The sequence below is a fragment of the Carcharhinus amblyrhynchos genome, chromosome 11, assembly GCF_965287045.1.
Source record: "Carcharhinus amblyrhynchos chromosome 11, sCarAmb.v2.hapA, whole genome shotgun sequence".
Classification (NCBI taxonomy): domain Eukaryota; kingdom Metazoa; phylum Chordata; class Chondrichthyes; order Carcharhiniformes; family Carcharhinidae; genus Carcharhinus; species Carcharhinus amblyrhynchos.
This window is the reverse complement of record NC_137334.1, coordinates 63,962,362-63,977,082: the sequence shown is the minus strand read 5'-3', so window position 1 is coordinate 63,977,082 and position 14,721 is coordinate 63,962,362. Positions and strand designations below refer to the sequence as shown.

General features: G+C 43.6%; 1 protein-coding gene across 1 annotated transcript in view; it reads left to right on the top strand.

The window, feature by feature from the left end:
• Positions 1 to 7,500: 7,500 nt before the first annotated feature.
• The window catches only part of ddx18 (DEAD (Asp-Glu-Ala-Asp) box polypeptide 18), a 34,972-nt gene continuing 27,751 nt past the window's right edge, over positions 7,501 to 14,721 (top strand). Inside the window, exons 1-4 of the mRNA XM_080199301.1 lie at positions 7,501 to 7,617; positions 10,089 to 10,262; positions 11,540 to 11,692; positions 13,982 to 14,117. Coding sequence (XP_080055427.1) covers positions 7,521 to 7,617; positions 10,089 to 10,262; positions 11,540 to 11,692; positions 13,982 to 14,117 — 560 coding nt within the window. The 5' untranslated portion in view covers positions 7,501 to 7,520. The remainder of the gene's footprint in view (positions 7,618 to 10,088; positions 10,263 to 11,539; positions 11,693 to 13,981; positions 14,118 to 14,721) is intronic.

The following is a 14,721-nucleotide window of genomic DNA, read 5'->3' as shown; positions in this document are numbered from 1 at the left end:
AGCACTGCTGCTGCACTTGGGTCACTATCTGTGCAGAGTTTGCATATTCTCCCCTTGTCTGCATTGATTTTCTTCAGGTGTTCCAGTTTCCTCTCACAGTTTGCTGGTTAGGTGTATTAGAATAGAAACCCATAGAATCCCTACAGTGCAATCCATTCTGCCCATCGAGTCTGCACTGACAACAATCCCACCCAAGCTCTATCCTTGTAACCCCACACAATCCCTCTGTCATTAGGGGGCAATCACACCCAAACCTGTTCCCTGTAATCCCAAGTATTTACCCTGCTAATCCCCCTAACCTACACATCATGGGATACTAGGGGGCAATTTACCATGGCCAATCCATCTAACTTGCACATCTCTGAAGTGTGGGAGGAAAGTGGAACACCCGGAGGAAACCCATGCAGACATGGAGAGAATGTGCAAACTTCACGCAGTCACCCAAGGCTAGAATTGAACCCGGGCCCCTGGCGCTGTGAGGATGCAGTGCTAACCATTTTGGCCATGCTAAATTCTCCCTCAGTGTACCCAAACAGACATGGGAATGTGGCGACCAGAGGATTTTCATAGAAATCATAGAAACCCTTCAGTACAGAAAAAGGCCATTCGGCCCATCGAGTCTGCACCAACCACAATCCCACCCAGGCCCTACCCCCATATCGCTACATATTTACCCTCTAGCCTATGCATCTCCAAACTCTAAAGGCAATTTTTAACATGGCCAATCAACTTAACCCACACATCTTTGGACTGTGGGAGGAAACTAGAGCACCCAGAGGAAACCCACACAGACACGAGGAGAACATACAAACTCCACACAGACAGTGACCCAAGCCAGGAATTGAACCCAGGTCCCTGGAACTGTGAAGCAGCAGTGCTAACCACTGTGCTACTGTACCTCCCATTCACAGTATTTTCACAGTTACTTGATTGCAGTGTTACATAAGAACATAAGAACATAAGAAATAGGAGCAGGAGTAGGCCATCTAGCCCTTCGAGCCTGCCCCGCCATTCAATAAGATCATGGCTGATCTGTCACGGCTCAGTTCCACCTTCCCGCCCTCTCCCCATAACCCTTAATCCCCTCTCTTATCAAAAACCCATCAACCCGCGTCTTAAAAATATTTAGCGAGGCAGCCTCCACCACTTCAACGGGCAGAGAATTCCAGAGATTCACCACCCTTTGAGTGAAGAAGTTCCTCCTCAACTCCGTTCTAAACCGCCCCCCCTTTATCTTGAGGCTGTGCCCCCTAGTCCTACTGTCTTTTTTGAGCGGGAAGAGTCTCTCCACCTCTATCCTATCCATCCCATTCATCATCTTATACGTCTCAATGAGATCTCCCCTCATTCTTCTAAACTCTAACGAGTACAAGCCTAGTTTATTCAGCCTCTCCTCATAGCTCAACCCCCTCAACTCCGGTATCAGCCTAGTAAACCTCCTCTGCACTCCCTCCAAGGCCAAAATATCTTTGCGCAGGTGCGGCGCCCAAAACTGCACACAGTACTCCAGCTGCGGCCTCACCAATGCCCTATACAGCTGCAGCAAGACCTCCCTACTTTTATATTCAATCCCCCTCGCTATGAAGGCCAGCACCCCATTCGCCTTCCTGACCACCTGCTGCACCTGCAAGCTGGGTTTTTGCGACTCATGCACAAGGACCCCGAGGTCCCTCTGCACCGTCGCCTGCTGCAATTTTTCGCCCCGTAAGTAATAGACCTTCCTACCATTATTCCTACCATTATGTTAATGTAAGCCTACTTGTGAAACTAATAAATAAACTTAAAATGACCTGCAGAAAGCAAGATAAGGATTTTAAATGTAATCTGTTTCTTTCAAATTAGACACAAGTTTAAACATTAAAATTTCGTTACAATTCCTTCCTGATTTGAGATACTAAATACAATGTTTGGATCAAAGTTAATACATATTAGGACTAATTTCAAAGTTTAAGAAAGTAGCTCATGCACACAGTATCACAAAGATCAAAAAGTAAAGAATTTAAGATTAAACTAAATTGCACTTTCCATTTTTAACAATTATTCACCATAATTACTTAAAATTACTGAAAGATTAAACAATCATTTTTAAGTTCAAATCCTGTTTTCAGAGCCAAAACTGAATAATGTGCAATCCTGCAGGCTCTTTCCTGTTTTGTTAATTGTTTTTATGTTATTTTTGGTGTTGTGATGATTTGTTCTTGGAGGAGATAGGATTGTTATTTGCAAATACCTAATTAAAATATGAGTAATCAGAACCACAGGGTGGCAATGGTGATACAACAGTTACCACTGCTGCTTCAGAGCATGAGAACCTGGGATCGATTCCCGACTTGGGTCACTGTCTATGCAGAGTCTGCGTGTTTTCCTCGGGTCTGTATGGGCTTCTTCTGGGTGCTCCGGTTTCCTCGCACAATCTCAAAGACATGCTGGTTAGATGCATTGGCCGTGCTAAATTGTCTCTCAGTGCACCTGAACAGGTGCCAGAGTGTGGTGACTAGGGGATTTTTGAAGAAACTTCATTGCAGTGTCAATGTAAGCTTACATGTGACCAATAAATAAAATAAAGTTGTGAAATTCACAAGTCCTTTTCATAGAATCATAGAATAATACAGTACCAAAGAAGCCCTTTGGCCCAAAGAGTCTGCACCAACACATCAGAAACACCTGAACTCACACCTTATCCCATCTGCCAACACTTGGCCCATAGCCCTGAATGTTACGACATGCCAACTGTTTAACCAGATACTTGTTAAAGGATCTGAGGCAACCCATCTCCACTACCTTCCCAGGTAGTGCATTCCCTCTGGGTTATTAAGATTTTCCTCACATCTCCTGTAGACTTCCTGCCCCTTACCTTGAACCTATGTCCCCTCGTGACTGACCCTTCAAATAAGGGGAATAATTGCTCCTTATCCCCTCTGTCCATGTCTTTCATAATCTTGTACACCTTGATCAGGTCGCCTGTCAGTCTTCTCTGCTCCAACAAAAGCAATCCAAGCCTATGCAATCTTTTTTCATAATTTAACTGCTCCATCCGAGGCAGCAACCTGGTGAATCTCCTCTGCTGTACACTGTACTGTTAACTGCGGCCTCAACAAAATCTATACAACTCTAGCTTCTCTGACTTCCCTGCTTTTGTAATCTATTCTTCGATTGATAAAGGCAAGGTCCCAAATGCCTTTTTTCACCACTCTACTAACATGTCCTTCCACTTTCAGAGATCTGTGGGCAAACACTCCAAGATCCCTTTGTTCCACAGATCTTCCTAGTGTCCTACCATTTATTGAGTACTTTCTTGTCAAATTACTCCTTCCAAAATATATCACCTCACATATTTCAGGGTTGAATTCCATCTGCCACTTATCTGCCCATTTGACCATTCCGTCTATATCTTCTTCTGGCCCAAGACACACTGCCTCACTGTTAATCACCCATCCAATCTTTGCGTCATCTGTAAACTTACTAATCCTATCCCTCAAATAGTCATCACAATGTATAAATGACAAAAAACAGGGGGCCCAACACAGATCCTCATGGTATGCCACTGAACAGTGGCATGCAGTCACTAAAGCAGCCTTCTGTCACACCCTCTGTCTCCTACAACTGAGCCAATTCTGAATCCACTTTATCAAATGACCCTGTATCCCATGTGAATTTACCTTCTTTGCAAGTCTCCCATGTGGGACCTTGTCAAAGGCTTTACTGTAATCCACATAAACTACATCTTTGTTAAGAATTAATTGGCAACATAACAGCCGGCTCAACTTTCTACTTCATCCTGGACCATAGCAGCAAAGATATTCAAGAGGGGAATTTCAAATGAATGAGTCATTCAATTACAAAAACATTGGTTTTCTCAAAACCAATAAAGTGTAAAGGATGTGTTTCAGCCCAACCCAGCGCCTTTTTAGGACTTTGGATTTGATGGTCACATGATTAAGAGGGCCATGTTTGTTACCTGCTCTTCTGAAAAATAACAGAATGTATTCTGATCAGAAACATCATTTAAACATCATTTAGGCCATCAAATCAGCTACAAGGTAAAGCTATGCCTCAAAAATGTGAAGACTCTATCCCCAACCTGTTCCAACTTCAATTTTATCCGAGAGCCGACCACTTGGCAATTCAACTATGAGAAGCCTCACTGTTTACTGAGAATCCTCTGCTTTTCCAAGTCCTCCACTCCAGCTGAAGTATCAATTCATCCAAACAACTCCATGGCTGTTATGAAAGAGACTGGAATAATTCCACATTGGAAGATGGTAATTTGTTATTATTTCCTTCAACTGTATTTAATTTTTGTTTGTGTGATAGCATGTATGGGATGACACGTTAAACCTCTAAAGTATGTGACAATATGTGCCAAACAGCCCAGCCCAGTGCAACTGTCGAGGTCCAAAGATGTGCAGAATAGATGGATTGCCCATGCTAAATTGACCCTAGTGTCGGGGGATTAACGGGGTAAATATGTAGGGTTATGGGGATAGGGCCTAGGTGGGATTGTGGTCAGTGCCAACTCAATGGGCCAAACGGCCTTCTTCTACATTGTAGGGATTCTATGGTTCTACGGACCAGTTGTGAAAGACTTTGGGTTCTATCCAGAAAATATTGTATATGCGATGTGAGGTATCCCAAAATTATAAGCTGAAAAAACTGACACTTGTTGAAAATCTAATCCTTCCTTTTCCAGAGCTATCACAACTTGATTTGCAATGAACTCAGGAAATTAAAATGGGTTTTCAGAGAATTCTCGGCAGTTTGGACTCACATCCTTTTTGGGTAGTGTGGTACTGAACAAAATAGGGTACAGCTTCCTTTTTCTTAATTAAAGTTGCCTGAATAAAAGAGGAGGGGGGGGGAGGCAAGAGAGGAAATTTAGAAGGAGGGATTTTCCAGCTGCACTTGCCCTAAAACTGGAAAATCCTGACCAAGGTCAATGAGCCTTAGTATGGTCCTCCCAGTGCCCGTCATCGTAGCGGGCGGGATGGGAAAATTCCTCCCCAGAACCTTTCAGTCAGATAACAAGTCTGATCGATATGAGGGTAAAACTGACAGAACCATTTGAAGTTAGTGCTTTAAGTGGCTTTGGTGTATGGTTCCCAGCCCAGCACAATTGTCCAGAGGACGTCAGCGCTTCTGGACAATTGCTGAGTCAACCTATACATGTGAATTTCAAGAGGGATTCTCCAGCACAACATTGGGACAGACCTTACTCCACTCCACCCCTACCCAGTCCACCCCACCCACCCAGCTGTAGCCCCCTCTCCAAAGCAATGCTAGGAAATTAGCGTGGATAGGGGATTGCCTGTCAAATAGGAGGCAGAGTGGGGGTCAATGGGTGCTATTCGGATTGGCGGTTGGTGACTAGTGGAGTGCCCCAGGGATCGGTGCTGGGGCCTCAGCTTTTTACCATTTATACAGATGATCTGGAGGAGGGAACCGAATGTATAGTGTCGAAATTTGCTGATGACACCAAGATTGGTGGAACGGCAAATTGTGCGGAGGGTGTGGAAAGTCTGCAGAGGAATCTAGATAGGCTGGGCGAATGGGCCAGGAACTGGCAAATGGAATTTAATGTTGGCAAGTGTGAAGTTGTCCACCTTGGTAGGAATAATGGTAGGAAGGACTATTACTTGCATGGTGATAAACTGCAGCATGCAACGGTGCAGAGGGACCTCGGGGTCCTTGTGCATGAGTCGCAAAAACCCAGCTTGCAGGTGCAGCAGGTGGTCAGGAAGGCGAATGGGATGCTGGCCTTCATAGCGAGGGGGATTGAATATAAAAGTAGGAAGGTCTTGCTGCAACTGTATAGGGCACTGGTGAGGCCGCAGCTGGAGTACTGTGTGCAGTTTTGGTCGCCGCACTTACACAAGGATATTTTGGCCTTGGAGGGAGTGCAGAGGAGGTTTACTAGGCTGATACCGGGGTTGAGGGGGTTGAGCTATGAGGAGAGGCTGAATAAACTAGGCTTGTACTCGTTAGAGTTTAGAAGAATGAGGGGAGATCTCATTGAGACGTATAAGATGATGAATGGGATGGATAGGATAGAGGTGGAGAGACTCTTCCCGCTCAGAAAGGACAGTAGGACTAAGGGGCACAGCCTCAAGATAAAGGGGGGACGGTTTAGAACGGAGTTGAGGAGGAACTTCTTCACTCAAAGGGTGGTGAATCTCTGGAATTCTCTGCCCGTTGAAGTGGTGGAGGCTGCCTCGCTAAATATATTTAAGACGCAGGTAGATAGGTTTTTGATAGGCAAGGGGATTAAGGGTTATGGGGAGAAGGCGGGAAAGTGGAACTGAGCCACGACAGATCAGCCATGATCTTATTGAATGGCAGGGCAGGCTCAAAGGGCTAGATGGTCTACTCCTGCTCCTATTTCTTATGTTCTAATGTTTCTTATGTTCTTAAATTATGGGCCAATTGAGATGAAATTTCACTGAGAAGACAAAAGGAGCAGAATAGATAAAACAAGTGTCATTCGCTAAATATATTTAAGTCACATGTAGATAGGTTTTTGATAGACAAGGGAATTAAGGGTTATGGGGAGAAAACGGAAAAGTGGAACTGATCCACTTCAGATCAGCCATGATCATATTGAATAGTGGAGCAGGCTCGAAGGGCTAGATGGCCTACTCCTGCTCTTACATCAGGTTAAAGTCCAACAGGTTAATTTGGTAGCACAAACTTTCGGAGTATCGCTCCTTCTTCAGGTGAGTGAGGAGTTGTAACATAGAAACACTATAGTGCAGAAAGAGGCCATTTGGCCCATCGAGTCTGCACCCAGCACAATCCCACCCAGGCCCTGCCCCATGTCCCTACAAATTTACCCGCTAATCCCTCTAAGTTATGCATCTCAGGACACTAACAGACAATTTTAGCATAGCCAATCAACCTAACCCACACATCTTTGGACAATGGGAGGAAATCGGAGCACCCAGAGGAAACCCACGTAGACACAAGGAGAATGTGCAAACTCCACACACAGTGACACAAGCCCGGAATCCAACCCAGATCCCTGGCGCTGTGAAGCAGCAGTGTTATCCACCATGTGCCACTGTGCCACCCAGTTGTATTCACAAACAGGGCATATACAGACACAAACTCAATTTGCAAGATAATGGTTGGAATGCGAGTCCTTACAGGTAATCACGTCTTAAAGGTACAGACAATGTGAGTGAAGAGCGGGTTAAAGAGATGTGAACTGTCTTCCAGCCAGGATAGTGAGTGAAACTGTGCAACGCATTGGGGTCCCTGACATTCCGAAACTCAGCTCAGACTCCAGGCTGACTGCTCCGCTACTGCGGCTGCGCATTCCATAGCTGTTTAAATCTGTCGCCCGGAAAGTCGAATCGCGATATAACTTGAGGGGGAGATTGTGTTTTAATTCTAGCAGGGATGTGTGTGTGAGTTTATTTCATGTTGAAGCGGGCGGTTTGAACGCGGTTGATTAAATCGGTGTTTGCGGGCATTCCCCTGGTCACCTCCTTCCGGGGTCCTGGGCCTTCACGTGCAGCGCTAAGATGGCGACGTTTACTCAGATGAAAGTCATCCGCAAGAAATTAGAGAAGAAAAACGCCAAAATCAGACACATCAATGCGGCGGTAGCGGCCGAGAGCGGTGAGCGGAGCGGGGGGGGGAAGGGATTCCGGGCGAGCGGCGCCCGAGACTCTCAACAGTCGGCGGTCCGGTCCCTGGATTACCGGCTGTCTGCCTTCCTGAGCAACGCGCTGCCCTGTGCGGCTTCACCCAACTCCTCTCTGTGAACATTTACAAACCTCTCTTTTTATTCTGTTTCTCTATTCTGAACATCAAGGGGGAAATAATCTCACGTTGCATTTTTTTTTGGGGGGGCTGCTTCATCGAACCCCTGTAGCGCAGATGTAGGCCATTCGGCTCATCTAGACTGCCCCGAGTGTATTTTACCCAGGTCCTGTTCCCCCGCCTCCCAACCTTACCCATTTACTCTTCTAACCCCCTCCCCCAACCTAGGGGAAATTTGTCGTAAAAAGTTTCATAACACCAGGTTAAAACCCAACAGGTTTTATTTGGAATCACAGGCTTACGGAGCATTTCATCAGATGATGAAGGAGCAGTGCTCCAAAAGCTCGTGATTCCAAATAAACCTTTGGACTCTAATCTGGTGTTGTGAGACTACTTAGTGTGCCTGCCTCAGTCCAATGCTGGTATCTCCACCTCACAATTTACCGTGGACAGTCCACCTAACCCGCACACCTTTGGGCTGTAGGAGGACAGTGGAGGAATCCCACGCAGAGGTGGAGGGAACATGCAAACTTCTCGGTATTGAACCTGGTCCTTAGCGTTGTAAGATAGCAGTGCTAGCCACCATGCTGCTCCTGTTTAGCCTGCTGTTATATCTCTGCGTCACTCTCACAGTTTACATCCCCACCAAGCTTTGCATCATCAGCAAAGGTGGATACATCACTGTCGCAGCATCTTTGTGAATATTCTTCATAAATAGTTAACCCTATCACTGATTCTCACCTGCAAACTAGAAAATACCCCATTTATCCCAACTGCTTCCTGTCCATTCACTGTCTCCCCCACCACCGCCCCCCCCCCCCCCCCCCACACACTTCCATATGAGTATTACTCCCTACTCTCAAAACAAAAAATAGCTATCCAATTATCTTTCATGGAGAGGAGAAACTTCAGCTCGGTTGAAAAGTCTAAAGCTGAAATTCTAACTTGTGTGTTAACACCACAGATCTTAATTGACCTGAATATTTCAGCATGTTATGTTTTTCTAAGGTTCATTTTTGTAATGAAGTGCAGTAATGAAGGTTTAACCTCATCTTTGGTATACTTCATCATGTTACAGCGTTTAAACTTTGTAAAGAACATTTTGGCTGCAATCTTCAGAGATTTGAGAGCATTGCTACCTCATTGCAGTACTGTGGAAGTGCTGCACTACTGAAGGTGCAGGCTTTTGAATGAAGTATTGAGCTTAACCCCAGTCTGCCCTCAGGTGAATATAGAATATCTCATGGCACTACTTTGAAGAAGAGCAGGAGAGTTCTTCCCCAGTGTCCTGGCTGATATTTTTATTTTAGCTAACACATTATCTGAAGAGTAACTTAGCATTTCAGTAATGTCTTTCACGATCAGATGTCCAAGTTTTTACAGTAAATAAAGCACTTTTGAAGTGGAGTTGCTGTTGTAATGTAGGAAATGTGGCTGTCGTTTTGCACATTGTAAACTCCCAGAAGCAGCAATGTGATAAGCGATGGCTATTATCTTGGACACCAAGGATAATTTCACTACTCCTGTTCAAAAAAAAAAGGTCTTGTGGCACAGTGGTAGAGTACTTGCCTCTGGACCAGAAGCTCTGGGTTCGAGTCCAACACCAGGACTTGCTGGTCGTGGAAGGCACATTCACAACACAATGCAATGGGCTGATAATCAGCTTGGGAATTCTTCCCCAAAGGGGGAAGAAGTGTGTGTTGTGTGTGTGTGTGAAGGCATGCTTAAAAAAAAACAAGTCCTATCCACCTGTCGCCATTCATTGACCAACATTGATTCCCTATCAAGACCTAACTCAGCAAGTTCAGTCTGCTATCACAGTGCCCTTTTCAGTGTGTGGGTCAAATCTTAGACAAATCGTGCCACGGGATCCACCGAAGAGGGCAAAGATAGCCTTGCATTGGGTCTCCAACAGAGCAGTACTTACTTATTACTGGAGAGTCAGCTTAGACTTTTGAGCTCATAACCTACAAATGACATGAACCCATAACCTACTGAGTCAGGCAGGAATGTCACCAACTGAGCCATGACTGATTCTCTGGCTTTATGTGGGACCCTGCTTTAAACTTCCTACCTTACAACAGTGACTGCACTTCAAAAAACAAAAAGTGCTTTGTTGATCACACAGATCTTTAAATTACATCAGATCATGGAAGACTCTATGCGAGTTTTTTTTGTATTGCTCTTGGAGCTGATTTATTTATAGTCTACCACCACCATATAACAGTTTAACATGTAACCAAGTCTAAGACCGTTTGAACATCTAATACTTGAACCTTCAGTGGATTTGGACTCTATGTAAACAAACTTAAACTTTATGTCAACAGTGATTAAACAAAATGAAATGCTTCAAGAGGCAGTGAATGATCAGGAAAATGCTCCAGAGGTGTTGAAGGAAGGACAAAAAAGTACAAAAGATGAGACTGAACAGAAACCTGTATCAGAAATCAAAAAGAAAAAGAAAAAGAAAAGAAAGCTTACAACTCACATCCAGGAAACTGGTAAGTTAATTTTGCTTTCAGTACTTCAGTAACGCATAAAAGCAATAATTTGTTATTGTAATGACAGACTGAACAAGAAATTGAATTTCAAACTAATCAAAACCACAGTACTGCAACATTTAATTGTGGAACATTCTGGGAATAAGCACATTTAACATTTAAGTAGTTGACCCTGAATAATTCAAAAGTGTTTTTGTCATTTGCATTGGGATAGCTTTTTCAGATAAAAAAAATTGAATAGTCAAGATTAGATAAGATTTTCCCTAGTTTATTTTGCTTCTGTAATATGATTGGTTAGCTGATTTACTTATTACATTAGGGACAGTTTTACTGGGACTGCTCAATGTGAAATGGCAGCATTATATATTGGTATCAAATGGAAGATCATTGCTGAACTGAAAAACGCAATACAGTAATTGAATAGAACATTTTTCTGAATTTTTGATTTACATATTTGAGTCTTAGCTTCAAAAATTAACGTTCCTTGTTCTATATGTGACTGACATGCATAAATTATTTTTTGATATAAGTTGCGTATTTTTTGGAAAAATTACAGCTGCATAGTTTCTTCAATAAAGTTTCACCTAAAGACTCAAAATCGTAAAGTGATTACAGCATAGAAAGAGACCATTCAACCACTGTCATGATATTTTGGATATTGATCGCTAATTCAGTTAATCCTTTATTCTATTCTCATTGTGCATGTTTGCTTTGCAGTATAATCTTTTCTATATATTAGTGTTAGACTTGATATACTTACAACTTTGTAAATTGCATAAGACTTGGAAGTACCTTAAGCTGAGAGACAGATAGTGATAGCTTTCAAAGTTGTGAGGAAATCTGATCGAGATGTTCAAAATCATGCGCAGTCTAGACAGAGGCAGACAGAAATTATCGAATAACCCTGCGTGTTTGTCCTGCTAAGTCCTCCCTGATACTAAAGGGCGGATCAACCTAACCCGCCCATCTTTGGAGTGTGGGAGGAAACCAGAGCATCCCGAGGATCAACGTGCAAACTCCACACAGTCTGCAGGGAGTATGGAATTGAACCCAGGTCCCAAGCAATGTGAAGTGCTAATTACTGTGACTTGCACATTTGCATCAATGCACAGGCAAAACAGTTTTGATGGAATTAAAAGGCAATACTACAATTTTATGGAGACAGTAATGACCCATTTAGATGTTTACAGCATTGAAATGGAGAATTAGTTTTAAGGCTGGCAATATTAGGTAACGTGCCTGACATCATCTAACCTAGTTTTATTCTTTTGCTATAGAAATCAAAAAGCCAAAGATTGCTGAAGTGGAGGAGAATGGTGAGCTGGAAGTGAGCAAAGCTGATGACTTGGAAGTGAAACAGGATCAAAAGGACGATGAAAATGAAGAGAAATCTGAACATGATGAGCCAGTTTTGCCTTTGGGATTGACAGGTAATCTGTTTCTGAGGTTTAATCCTTTGAATGCTGTTGCATTGTGGCTGTATGTGAAAACAAGATAGAATGTCAGCCACAATCTCACAGCAGAGTACATCCGTCACAAGCATTTCATTGGTATGTTCAAATTGCAGCTCTTTAGGACAGAATGTTGGATGAACAGGCAAACAGCATGTGTCAGTGGATCAGCCAGGAGTGATGGTGATACTGAGGCAGCGCTGGCTGTTTTACCACAATTCATCTCTGACACTGTGTCTGATTTGTTGTTGATGCCACTGGGCAGCATGTTGATGAGGGAACAATAAAGGACCAAAGGTGGATTGTCAGGGATTCCAGGGGTACAGCTGAGAGAGAACCTGTTAGAAATTGTCTACTTAAAATTACATGGGTGTAAGTGGGACAGATTGAGGTTAGTAGCTCTTGACTGGACAAGAGAGGAGAGATGCATGGTCAGCCACGTCAAAGGCTTTGGGGAAGTCAGAAGGGTCCATCACCATTATATACTGATGGTGACGTACATAGCATCATAGAACCCTAGAGTGCAGAAAGAGGCCCTTTGGTCCATTGAGTCTGCACTGAACACAATCCCACCCAGGCCCTACCCCCATATCCCTACATATTTTACCCACTAATCCCTATAACCTACACATCTCAGGAAACTAAGGGGCAATTTTTTTTACCATGGTCAGTCAACCTAACCTGCACATCTTTGGACTGTGGGAGGAAACCTGAGTACCTGGAGGAAACTCACACAGACACGAGGAGAATGTGCAAACTCCACACAGACAGCGACCTGAGCCAGGAATCGAACCCAGCTCCCTGGAGCTGTGAAGCAGCAGTGCTAACCACTGTGCTACCATGCCGCCCAGACATGAGGAGAGTGTGCAAACTCATTTGTGTCTTATTAAGACTGTTGTAGTGCTGTGGCCATTTGGAAACCTGATTTTGAAGAGGTACAAATGTGGACTTGTGAAAAAGATGGGCATTAATTCAGGAGCTGGCAACCTGTTCAACGTCTCAATAAAGGGAAATTGGAGATGGGGTCGTAGATTGTAAGGACTTAAGAGACCAGTGTAGATTTATTGATGGCAGTAATTTTGAAAGGGACATGAAGGAACCCTTCAAAATGACAATGCGCACTGGAGTAAGGAAACGAAATTGGTGTTGAGCAGTTTTGGTTTTCAAAAATCTGTATTACATTTAGAAAGTATAATTTGGGGAAAAACAAACAATTGTGAATGAAAGCAGATGAGCCTGATAATAAAGGAATTTTTTTTTATGTGATGGTGGCTCACCATGTTGGCAATCACAGTTAATCCTGAGGATATTTTCAGGAAGCTGCAGTTTTAATACCATGTAGCTGATAGCTTTATCCAGAGAGTGATTGGAATGTGGTCCGTGCTGTTGTTGTGGTGAATGATATAAATGCATTCAAGAACAGGTTGGATCAGAATATGAGGGAGAAGGGAATGGAGGGGTGTTTTGATGAGGTTGACTGAAGAGGAATAGGGGAATTTCACAGTAATGTTATTGCACTGTTAATGTAAGCCTACTTGTGACACTAATAAACTTAAAGAAAATACTCATGGATTTGTTGGGTCAAATAGTCTGCATTTGTAACTTTGACAGCATTTTTGAATTTTATTGGATAGGATTCTCCCAAAAAAATTCTAAGTGCCGAATTTGTGTAAAAACTGGGGTGAATCCTGTTGGCTTTTTCAGCGAGATTCTCAAAGTGAACCTCCCACATTGTGCACCACAGCGTACCCTAGTGTGAATCGCGCTGAAAAGCTGTTGGCGGGACCTATTCCGGCTGGAGAGGCCGGCAGCATATTGCTGAGTGGGCCACTGCGCACATGGAGATCGGCACATGCGCAGTAGCCTTACATTGCCGGCCTCCCAATCGCTGGCCAGTCCCACAACCCCGCATCTCTGGCTGTATGATCCCCACCTCCACCCCATTGATCACTGCCCGCTAATAAGATGTAAATTTTATTTAGCTCTGCCAACTTCCGGCACAGAGCTCACGATGCCGGAAATCCAGAGGCATGGAGGCCGTGGTGCCCAGCAGGAAGCCTGCTACACAGCCTCCACGTGAGTCTTCCTGCCTGCTCAAGCAGCACAGTGGGCTTGACAAATCACCCCTGTTGTATCGAAGTCATTATGCTTTGTAAAATTTCTCAACACAATTTGATTAAAGATATGATCTGTACCACTAATGTTTGTTATGAGTATGTGGCCCTTCAGGGTGATATTTTTAACTAACCTTGTGTTCTTTGTGTTCAGGGGCTTTTGAAGACGCTTCTTTTTCTTCTTTGGCTGACCTGGTTAGTGAAAGTACCTTAAGAGGGATTGCTGACATGAACTTTACTAAAATGACAGAAATTCAACAGAAAAGTATCCGACCTTTACTGGAGGGCAGGTAGGTTGAATTGATTATAAATTTAAAAAGTGCTCAATATTATTTGTGATTTTTATAAAATATATTGGTTTTCTTTTAGCACAATGCTGTTTTACCATGATATTGGATAACATAATCTGGTAATGTACCAGAGGAAGCATAGGATAGACCTCTTTTTGACTTCTTCATAGCAAATGGAAATGTAAAACTGGTGCTTTTGCACCAGTGCCTCGAAGGACCCTGAGGATCCATCCATGACACCCTCTTTTTCGTCTGTTGCCTCTTTGTGATATCACCCACAGCTATGATTTCAACCATTTATTGATACCACCGAGCCCTGTCTTTCCCCTATGCTTAACTCCTCCACTGCTTTTTATCAGATTGTTTGTCCAACGTCCAGGCTTTCAGCTATAATTTCCTAAATCTAAACATCTGGAAAAAGTGAAGACAATATATCTGATTCCTGCTGCAATTTCAATACTATAGCCAGAAATTCTGTCCTCTTCCTTTACATAAGAAACATAACATAAGAAACATCAGAAATAGGAGCAGGAGTAGGCCATCTGGCCCTTCGAGCCTGCCCCGCCATTCAATAAGATCATGGCTGATCTGTCGTGGCTCAGTT